The following is an 11,721-nucleotide window of genomic DNA, read 5'->3' as shown; positions in this document are numbered from 1 at the left end:
ACGGGCAGGTCTTGGTCTCGGTCTCGGACATAGAGGTCTTGACTACAACACTGCATAGGGGTATAAGAATACTAACTAGAATAGCCCATTTGTTACATCATGTAGAAGAAGTTATATCCAAGGGCTTCATGTACTGCACCCATAATAAGTAGGCATTCCTATTCTTGAACATCGATAGGAGAAGCCTCACACTTTTCAAACTTGTTTCTTCTTTTTTTACTCCCAGATTTCTCAAGTCTGCTAGACCGTAACCATTTCAACTCAACCATGTCATCACTGCAGCAGTTGTTCTTGAAAACATGTGCATTACTAGCTCAGTACTACTCTAGGTAAGAGATCTTAAATGTTGTGTAGTTTCACTGGAAGTCATTGTCATCTATTATTTACAATTGTAATTGTCATCATCATCAGTTCTTCTCAACTTCACTTTCAAAGAGGTATAAAAGTGGTTTGATGAGACAGGTGTCCTGTTCAATTCTTAGCAAATCAATGCTGTATTGATTGCAGATTTATTTACTCCATTGCATTTACACCTACAAATCTCCTCTGCCTGGCTCTTCTGACACTGATTGGAATTTGTCCAGTGTGACGTCATGAGGTGTCACCTTATATCGGAAACATATTATTACTCCTATTATACCTGTAGACCAGTTTGCACCACCAGAAACGAACTCTGTGCAATATTTAGTCATAACTTTTTTAAAGAAACTATGTATTACATATTGGACACCAGTTTTGATATATGTTGTTACTCAGTTAATGAAAGGCACCAAAAGCTTGATCTGGAGTCAATTTGAATTTCATTCCACTGGGGTCTATCCTTGTTGTAAGCATACATGAAATGAGCCTATTGTCAAGACTTAATTGAGGGATAACAAAGCTTTATTACTGTTTATTTTGTATTAGTCGTGTTCACATTGTCGGACGTACGCCCGGCGGAACTTGGTCGGCGCAAGTTGCTAGGAGTAGTGGTAGGCGCTGCCAGGAGTAGGTGCAGTGTGAACGATGGTCAGCGTAAGTTCCGCCAGGCGTACGTCCGACGATTTACTCCTGACAAAAGTCAGAAGTAGGTGTAACCTCCGCCAGACGTAAGTTGCAATGTAAACGCAGATTACTCCTGGCACCCGGAGTAAGTTTGACCTTTAGTTGGTCGGAACTAAGAAATTACATATCGCGTGGTTGATAAAGGTCACAGAAACACCGGAAGTGGTAGCCAATGTTTACGCCAACCAGAAGTGAATGCTTGTTGGAACTAGTAGGCGTAGTGCTAGGAGTAGGCTAGGTGTGGACACGCGGTAGGAGTAAGGAAAATATTTGTGGAATTTTGATCAATGTTAGCGTAAGTTTACGCCGGGTGTAACTCAAAATGTGAACACGACTATTAGCAGTATAATCTGTCTTGATACTAGGCTAACCCTAAGCTTGCTTACATGAAAGTAATATCTGATTTACGGTTTAAGGTTCTTAATGTGCGATATATTAAACATAAGATCAACTATAAGTCCTTGTGAAATGGAGCTCCTCTACATCTACACTATAAGCAGACAATAATTTACCCCTTCAGCATTACTCACAAGTATCTAGCTCACACATCTGTCTATATTCCATTCAACAGACCCGATGTAGAAGATGGCCACCTTGCCACACCCTACTTCAAAATGTCTCAACTCTCCTTGCAACAAGTCCTACAAATGTTTACTCATGAAGATGATGCAATGACAACTGATCCAGCTCCTAGTCTGGATGTAGATGGTTTAGATGAGGATAACATTCCTGTTGTGGTACCCCCTGGTCCTGGACTTATCAGTTACCTAAATAGGGTGTTGTTTGGTGCAGAGAAGCCCCTAGATTTCGATGTTGATGAGGTAAGTGGTAAAGAAGCCAAATTTTTATCAGGTGTAGCACCCCCATGTTACAATGTTACCACTCCTATTCCAAGTCTGGATGTAGATGGTCGTTTAGATGAGGGTAACATTCATGTTGTGGTACCCCTTGTCCTGGACTTATCAATTACCAAAATGGAGTGTTCTTTGGTGCAGAGAAGCCCCTAGATTTGGATGTTGATGAGTTAGTGGTAAAGGAGCCAAACTTGTATAATGTTACCACTCCTGTTCCAACTTCAAGACTTCAACTTCTTGATTTTGTATTTGGTGAAACACCCTGACCAATACATATTTCTCATTTGTTACTACACTGCCGGGGGGTTTTGGTTGGAGGTGACCTTTGTGTTTCCCATGCCTGCACTGCTGAAGGGGAGGTATGCTAGTTTGTGGTATTGGTATTTACTGGTGTTAAGGTTAACAATACAACAAGTTTTGTCTTTACCCTGCACATGCATGACATATGCATACTGTGTCTGGATACAGCATGAAGGATCCAAACATATTGTGTGGCGACCCCGTGGGGTAACTTGGTATACTAGTCCAGTAACCATAATCCAAAAAATGTGAGACTAGCTGCAATCCCGAGACTCTCAATAGGTATCAAAAGCACAACATGACTTTAAAGGACTCTTATTGGGTCTCAAATTCAGCCAGCGAGTCTCAGATAGTGCTTCTGCAAAGATCGCAGGGTATCCTTGCAATTGTGGGGTACCCATTCAATACTGCAAGGTCTCACATGGGGTATCTTTTTTAAACAGAGGTGATCACATATAGGGTATTATTTTACCAGTTGCTGGTCTTGTTTGGGTCACCTTAGAGCCCTGAAACTCAGTCAATTACCAGGGCACTTGTACAAGTTACCCCTAAGCTTTGTTGTGATGAGAAAAACTTTTAAATGCTGATACTCTTTTTTTTCAATGGCATGATTCAGGGTATTAAATATTAAATGTCAGTCAACCAATAATGCTTATGTCTAATAAATGTAAGGATGTTATAATGTCCAATCTATTGTGCTAACTACATATCTCAATGGTCTGTTCTTTCTAATCCCATCCAGAAATTGTGCAATAGAATACTAGACATCTATAGGGAAGTGGCACCCAGTAAATTGTCTCAACTCATATTACTGTCAACGCTTAAAGACAGCCTGTCACCTGCCAAAGCTATGGAATCATTACAAAAGTTGAACTTATTAGCAGGATACAAGTAAGTAAATTTAAATTTAAAAAAACATTCTTAGTTAAAAGCTGTGTATTACTCGTTGAGAGAAAAGTTGGACGAATCATTGCATGCACTTAGTATAGATGTTGATGTGTCTAATGTACATGTCCCGATTAGGCAGCATCAACATTCAGAACAAGTATATAATTTCTTCATCAAGTAATATGCAGTTTAACTTTGTTAGTACATTGTACAATAAGCAAACAAAAAAGAAAATATTTCGCCATTTTTGCTATTTTTGGAGTAAAAATTGTCGCTACAAAAGGGGAATATACTAGCATTAGTTTGGTTATTACTTTTATTGTACTGAGGCTACAAACAATACACCAAAAAATAAACAACACATGTAAGCCCAAGAACCAGCTTAGGTGCCTGATTTTCTTATGACAATTGTGAACATGTGATATACATGTACAGTAGGGCTCTCTGTACACAGGACTGACAGTTTGACATCCCCTACAAAGGACAGAGCTCCCTCATGGTTCATTCACTCAATTCTAAATGCACCGTGGGGAAAGCAGACGTCTGAATTCATTTGCAGATGTTGCCAACTAAATTCAGATATATTTCCCAACCCAATACTCCAGCAAGTTGCCACCGGAAATTGATATGGGACCTTGAGCAACAGAGGCAGTATCATAACCACTGCACCACAATTTAACACAGTATAATTTTATTTCACCTAGTGAGAATCCATTTTGATTCTGTATAGCATTTTACAAGCGTCTTTAGATTCTCCCCCATTTACTTTGTGTGTACATGTAGATTCAAAAATAAATGCAGAAATCTCTTTAGATTCATGCAAATTGGTTTAGGAGAATCTCTGTAGAAAGGATTCTCGCTGAATTTCTAGATTTCTTGATAAATGTTCTCCAGAAATTTATGTTTGCTGTGAAAAAAATGGTAAAACATTTTAGGTAATAGGATGCAAAGACATATTTTGTTCATAATATTCAGTAATAACAAAATAAAACAATAACTCATTCTGTATGTGTCACTTCCAGGCAGAGCACTACTGATATCTTGACTTCCGTCTGGCTGTATATTCAACTAGGGGATCTAGAGCAAGCAAACAGTGTACTAGGGATGCTGAACATAGATGAAATATCACAACTGTTAGCTGATCACCCTGAACTATTGTATCAACAGGACAAATGTGAACTTACATTCCTTGCACAGGTAGGGATACCATTCATTTGCCTGGGTGGATCATTCAGTGTTCATTATAATGCCCAGGGCAGGATGAATGAACAGGCAGTCATTACCCTGATTGGAACTGGCTGCAAGACCTTTGTTATCCAGTAGCTGTATCTGATCCACATATCAAATGTGGTAAGGAAGCAAGCTATATTTTGGTTCATCTCAAGTTTGGTAGTAGCGTCAATGCTATTTCTGCGGTTGCGCCGTAAGTGTGCCAACAAACCGCTTCTCTGTATGCGTCGCGTGCACACTCAGCGTTTAATTTTTCGCGCAATTCGATACTGCGGCGAGCAAAATACGCTTTTATACGTCATTAAACAAACTTGAGGTGAACCAAATTATAGAGAACATAATTATTATTAATAAATTTTACCTCCAACTCCACCAGAGTCACAGACCTTCACCGATGTATTATGCTACTCTTCAAAGCTACTCATAAGTAAATTCTTTTTACTTGTGAGTCGTTCTTGGAGTAGCTTTTGAGTAGTTCAAGTTGAAGCTGATTTAAGGGCAGAGTAATGGGAGAGAACATGGACCTTTTCGAGCATCATTATTTCTGAATTGGTATGTCAAAAGTACATAAAACTATACATTTTTGGAAAGGAAATGAGTCAAAGAATCCCATGGTGACGTCAGATTTGTTCAAAAATCTCGAATTTTTGAAAAAATCACAAAAATTCACTTTTTTACCCCAATTTTTTTGTGACAACTTAGAAAAAATCCGTTCGGAGTAAAAAAGATTCAGTTAGCCTTTCATGAAGAAGAGACATGAACTTAGGGAAGGTTTTTTATTTTTTGAAATTCGTCTCTTTTTTTTGTATTTTGTGAAAAAAGCAATTTTGTCACTCTATTAAGCTAAAAATTGAACATAATGGTGTATATTTTTGTTGAAAACAAATATTTTGAAAAAATGAGAAAACCTTCCCTAGACTTTGATGTACTCTAAACGATAGTGCAAAAAGTTTACCTTTTGCTTGCATATTTTTTTTTTTTCTTGTCACAAAAATCGTGCAATATTGTCAAAAGTGAACTCTGAGAAATCGACGTTTTAGTAAAAAAATGTCAAAATTATGCACAAAACGTCCTTATATTTTAAAACGGTAAGACTTTCACGCTTGTAAAAACTGTATCTGGTGCATAGTCTAAATATGCATCTTTTTGCACCAATAAATCTATAATGTCTGCTTTCAGTGCGCCAAAATTCAAAATAATTAAAAAATCCAAGTGGCATTTTGACTGCAAATTTCTGTTTTGTTTACACCACATTTGCTGGCGTGAACAACAAACCGAATCGCGCCTAGACTGCGTTGGACATACGCGCAGAGTTGCGCCACGTCACGCTAAGTTTAATCGCTGGCGTAATCAAAATATTTCGCATTCGCAAGCATTTCTGACTCATTATTTCCGCCAATTTACTAAGCTGTCTTGAGCCATGTGACTTTTTAGAGTTGAAAAGAGTGAAACAAATCAAGCAAAAATACGAGTAAATATTAGCAAGTTGTATTTTATCAGTTTCAAGTGAAAGAATACATCTTAGTGTTGATAAATATCAAGAAATCTCAAATTCGGGTGTGAACGAATGTGTCTTCCATTACTCTGGCCTTAAGTGTCAAAATAGTTAACTGATCACTCTATATATTATATTGTATAAACATTACTTGTGCAGGTGTGGCTAGGCTTGACTTCCGGGAGTCGGTTATTAGCTGCTCTTTTACCTATTTTGTGCTTCCTTTTGATTTTTGCTTCTTGGTTTGTTTGTAATTTTGTATTATTGTAAGGCGCTGTGATCTCTGTAGAGCGCCGTATAAGTATTTGTTAATAATAATAATAATAATAATAATCAGTTTCTTGGAGTAGTTTAAGGGTAGACGAGGTATTGTTGATTTTCATTATCTAGATCAATATATTATTGAAAAACAACACCTTGATGTTTTGCAAAAGTTCATTCTACAAATCGTATACTTTGCAAACTTGCTTAATTTATTGTTGTAAATGAGTTATGTACGTTTAAAAAAAGTGTTGTTGTTTCAGCCCTCTTTACAACGTAACTAAAGAACCGCAGCACCTATAAAAGTATATCTGTGATATTTTCATTCTTCTACACACTCGCTATGAATTGAGCAATGCACTTTTTGCCAAAGCTCACTATCATTCGTAAGATGCTTTGAACTACCAAATCACAACAGTTTAAAATAATTAATAACCTTAAGTTGAAATAGATGAATTACCTGGCAGGCTTATTATTTCTCAGCATATCAGCCTCTCAGTCGCCCTTACCATTACCAATCATTTGTGAATCCTAGATCCAGTCCAGGGATCCAGCACTGTTGTGAAATTCCCCATTGAAGGATTATACAGCTTTATTCCGTAAGCTGCTAAATTCCACAATGGAGTCTTTACACTAGTCTAACTCATGAATATCTCACACCAAGGATACACCACTGATTCAATTCTTATTAAGGCAGCATTAAGCGCTCCACAGACTCAGTATTAGACGTACAATATTGTATGTAACATATATCGTTATTTATATATTGCCATTCTATTTCCAGTAATGTTTAAGTTCTAACGAATGTTTGATGACGAAAAATCGATAATATGTTACATGTAATATCTAGTAGAAATATATTATCGATTTTACGTCATCAAACATTCGTTAGAACTTAAACATTACTGGAAATAGAATGGCAATAGATTAAACAACGAGATATGTTGCATACAATATTGTAACGCATAATAAAAAGTCTGAATACTGCTTTACTTGATCTTTGGCATGTTTTATTATGTTTTTACAGTTAATAAGACAACAGGAACCTGAGAGTTTATTTGAAGCCATGTTACAACTCCTAGATCAACAGGAGCTTACTCTCTCAACATGTGCAAAACTTCTACAGGTAGGTTGGTTGGAAACTAGAATTTGCTCTTTTCATACTAACAGTTCCAGTATGATAAGGGCTGATGATGGAACGTCATGTTAACAAAATGTAGGGCTGTATTAATTAAATCCTTTGCCTCAAAGCTCTTCAGCTTCTGAAAACCTAATGCGGAATGCCATATAGAATTTTGAAATGCTTGTCAAGGTGACCCTTATGCATTTTGATACTGCAATATCCATATATACAATGTGCTGTATGGCTGTTTAAAGAAATAAATCACAAATACAGACCATATCTCGATCATGGCTAAAGAGTCGGTCGATCAATTGATTTGATTTATAGATTGATCGATCAATGCAATTAATTGGTAGGTCAATCAATTGATTAATAGATTTTGTTCTTTCAGACTGATGACCATCAACCTGCACATAGTAATTCTCACCAGAGGCAGTTTTTAGAGTTAGTGTTGGCCCAAAAGCACAGGCATGAAGTGTCTAAGGAAGCTACAGTAAGGATATTGCTTATTTTATATGAAGATGTTTTTTTATTAATATGCTCTGTATTTGTGTTTGTGTGTGTTAATGTGTGTGGGGGTGGGGGTGTGCTTTTGTAAACACCTGCAAAAGAAGATACCACATGTTGAGAAAGAACAGAATAATCGAGGACAACCAGTTCCCTCTACCTACCATCATATTGCATACAACATCAAAATTGCACATGAGACCATGTCTCATTTGGTAGTGAAAAGTCAGGTAACGGTTGGATAGTAAACGGTCAAGCAGTTCCATGGTTTAGAGCCTACACTGTAAATCTAAGTGTTTAGGATTTCTGTAACACTTTTTAAACACACCTAAACACCAAAGTAAACACAAAGTAAACAGAGTAACCATATGAGAGTATTTAGATTCTAAACATTCAACATGTTTACTTTCAAAATTGTTTAGAAAGTTAACACACCAAATGTTTACAAAGTGTGTTTATGTGTTTACTCTATGTTTACTTTGGTGTTTAGGTGTCCTATACCTTTACTGTGTAAATAAAAAATTAAACACCTTGCAGTGTTACAGAAACCGTAAACACTTGGATTTACAGTGTAGCTTCAGGTGTGGAAGGTCCTCGGCTGGGTAGGAAAAAGTTGTAGGTCCTTGTTTGCCAATCTTTTCAAGTTGAAGTAGGTTGTGTGTGGGGGTGAATGTGTGGGGGTTAGGTGGTGTGAACACATTGGTAAATACCAACAACTGAGGATGTTGATCAGAATACACTTCACATAACAGTGGACACTCCGCAACCACTAATGTCCTCGGTTCATTTAACCCACCAGCATATTGCAAGCAACATAATAATCTGTATAAGATTGTGTCTAGTTTGCTGGTGTAGGCTTAGGTCTTATTTGGAATATAGATTAAATGTAATAAAAAAATTGTGTATAATTTACGTAATGTGTCTGTAAATATTCCTGGTTAAGTGGTCAAGAGTCCCTGTTTGATGGTGAATACCTGTAAGGGGATGCATGTATGTGTGTGTGCAGAGTGTGGGAGTTGGATGTGAATGTGTAAGTGTTTGGGGAGATTTAACATACATATTTCTAATCTATATGATTCCCTGTGTTTTTAATAGGCACAGCTAGCCAGTATTTACATAGAGAGGCTCAAGTTATGGAAACCATCAGCATTGCCAGTACATCAGTCATCAAGAAGACATAGGCATGTTGTAAGTAAGCTTTGATATTGGTTTCTAAGAATATGAATTTATTGAATGAATTCATTGAAAAAAAAATGAAAAAATATGATATTTTTGTAGAAATTTATAAATTATATTTAACTTTCTTATTGTCCATATTGTTTACAGCCAAGAGGATCTGGTTGCTATGCTACCAGGCTATCATGGCTTGATAGTCTCCCACCATTCACAGGTAGGTGTCACAAAAAGTTCACATACCACAGTCCATCAGAAATTCAGAATGCAGTATCCCCTGCAAAACATCAAACTATGCACTTGTCTTCAGGCTTGTAGCCAGGATAAGTGCAACAAAAAGTCCACTTTTCAAAAAAATGTTAAAAATGTACCCAAGAAATTTTTTGTAGCCAATTTTTTGGATGTAAGTGTCCTGGAAAGTACTCCGTAGTAATATACCATATATTACGGGTTACTGCCATCCTCATGACCCCCTTTGTTAAGCTTTTTTTCATTCCAGAGACACCCCCATCAATTTCTTTTTAAAATTCTGTGCCCCCCCCCCCTCCATTTGAAGTACCCAGAACGTTTTGGTTAAATTTTCCTCCAGTTAGACTCAAATATGAGCTTCAATCACTTATTTCTGAGAAATGTATGAAATTAAATTTTTGTCAAAACGGTACTGAACAAAACCCCATTTTAGATTTTTAAAATCTGGGTGGCACTTACACCCCACTCCCTCTGGGGTAAGAGTTACCATAAAATATAATTTGTGCAACAGTTTTAAAACATACAATCTCTGAATGTCCACAGCAGCCAACTATAGAATTTCAATGCACTAATAAATACTTACCTTGATGTTAACAGGCACATCACCTCTGTCGCAAAGATGTCTAAGAACCACAGTTGTGCCAACACCACGTCTTCAGTCAGCTAGCATGCTGGGATTGCTACAAGTGAGCTCTCGGAAGATAGATGATGAGGTTGACTGTCCATGTTGCTGTTGCAATGAAGATCTTATTAAACTGCAGGTACATTATTAGAAATTGTATAAGATTTAGAGAATAAACGATAGGAGTTTTTGTTTTTACTATCCTACCAGGTCCCAATATTTTGAGTAATGATGCCGTTACAGCCTGTATAATATTGGACCTGCCTATCACACGATAGAGGATAGTAAAAACAAAAATTAATGTAGTTTATTCTCATTCTTAGTCAGTTAAGTATAATTTTAGTAATTATAAATATATTTATTTAGCAAAAATTTTAATAACTGTCATTAAAATGCTACAACACTCTACATGCACACCTCGACAAGCGTGTTACATGTTATCAATATTTGTGATGATGTAGGGTCATCTACGGCCTGATAGACGACACCTAAAATCATGCGATTGTCCAATCAGATTATTATCCCGTTTTACTACAAATAGGGCGAATTTGACAGTTTGCTCATAGATTTAAGTTGGAACATGTGTAAGTATTACAAATATGCCCAAAAAAAAATTGGTTTTGAAAAAAATAAAGGTATATTCTGAAGAAAAAAAAGATTTAGAGAATAAATGATAGGATTTTGTCTTTTGCCTATCCAATATCGTGTCATAATGGATGGGCTGGCCAATATTTTGAGTAGTGGATGCCGGCGATATTGGATAGGCAAAAGACAAAATCCTATCTTTTATTCTCATTCTTATTCAGTTTTAATGTAATTTTTGCGAGAAAAACTGCATTTTTTCAGAAAAAAATAAATTTACTTTTGTGAGGACATCCCCGTTGTTTTAAATGAACGAAACCATCACGAACATCTAAGCCGCCGAATCGCGTTCTTAGTTCTCGCACGTGTATTACGCGAACGCATTATCGCACGATCATTGAGGAGCAACAAGCGCGCCCTGACTAATATCACTATCAACTATTGTGAGATATTATACACCAGAAAACCAATCAAATTACGTGATTTATTTACAAGACGCACCCATTGAATAAGAATGTACATTAAGGCTTTAACCCTGGTGGTGTGGTTTGGGGGAGGGTGCTGTATGTATTATTCAGCCATTGCAGTACAGGCAACCATGTCAGGGTGTGGGATTTGCTGGCAATAGGATTTAAAAGTTTACAGTTCAAAAGGTCTTGCCCTTCTTGAACATAGACCAACTGGGCTGAAGTTGATTAACTTTTGAACATCATAATGTAGTCAGATCCTTGCCAGGTCACACTACTACACATACACACTTCCATCCACCAGCCCTTCCTCACACCAACACAGCGAACACACGTACCCCTACATGTGAGCGTAGCACCACTTTTGGGCTTTGTTACTTTATAGTATACTAATACTATCCAGAGAAGGGGCAAAGGACTTGTGCTAGTCTAATGTCAGTGCTGGCAAATAAGGACTCACACTTGCCATGTCTGTGAGGGCCACAGACTGTCTAATGTAAGCGCTGCCAAATAAGGATATCAAATTTGAACATGTAGTACTGTGCTTTTCAATTTCCAAAAAGAAAAGCGCAGTGATTTATAGTGCGCTACGCACAGGCACAACGCCTAGACGTTGATCCACAAGCCTCAGTACACTTTGCACGTTGTCGCTGACCACTACGGCCTCACATCATTCCATAAACCATTAAATAACAATTCAGGGACTTTGCTGCTTCAAGAGCGCGCACCCTAGACATTCCACAAGTAAGCATCGCAACCAGGATCAGCTCCCCAAGTTTTGTACGGGTTACAACAAGACAATTAGCAGTAAGCTCCTTGTCCAGGGGAATTTCAAGCTAACTCAATTTTCCACGAGAGCATACTGTAGGCACCGCCAGGGTTCGAACCTGCAACCTCTCGCACCATAGTCGAACGTCTTAACGATT

The 11,721-nt window shown here is 37.4% G+C and overlaps 1 protein-coding gene across 1 annotated transcript in view; it reads left to right on the top strand.

Annotated features, from left to right (window-relative positions):
• Positions 1-267: 267 nt before the first annotated feature.
• LOC140167562 (BLOC-2 complex member HPS3-like) overlaps positions 268-11,721 on the top strand; it is a 32,907-nt gene continuing 21,453 nt past the window's right edge. Inside the window, exons 1-9 of the mRNA XM_072190863.1 lie at positions 268-329; positions 1,616-1,865; positions 2,941-3,089; positions 4,109-4,283; positions 7,100-7,198; positions 7,587-7,688; positions 8,798-8,890; positions 9,029-9,092; positions 9,722-9,885. Of these exons, the coding sequence (XP_072046964.1) occupies positions 268-329; positions 1,616-1,865; positions 2,941-3,089; positions 4,109-4,283; positions 7,100-7,198; positions 7,587-7,688; positions 8,798-8,890; positions 9,029-9,092; positions 9,722-9,885 (1,158 nt within the window). The remainder of the gene's footprint in view (positions 330-1,615; positions 1,866-2,940; positions 3,090-4,108; positions 4,284-7,099; positions 7,199-7,586; positions 7,689-8,797; positions 8,891-9,028; positions 9,093-9,721; positions 9,886-11,721) is intronic.

The sequence above is a fragment of the Amphiura filiformis genome, chromosome 13, assembly GCF_039555335.1.
Source record: "Amphiura filiformis chromosome 13, Afil_fr2py, whole genome shotgun sequence".
Lineage (NCBI taxonomy): Eukaryota > Metazoa > Echinodermata > Ophiuroidea > Amphilepidida > Amphiuridae > Amphiura > Amphiura filiformis.
Note: the sequence above shows the minus strand (reverse complement) of the source record. Positions and strands in the feature narration are given on the sequence as shown.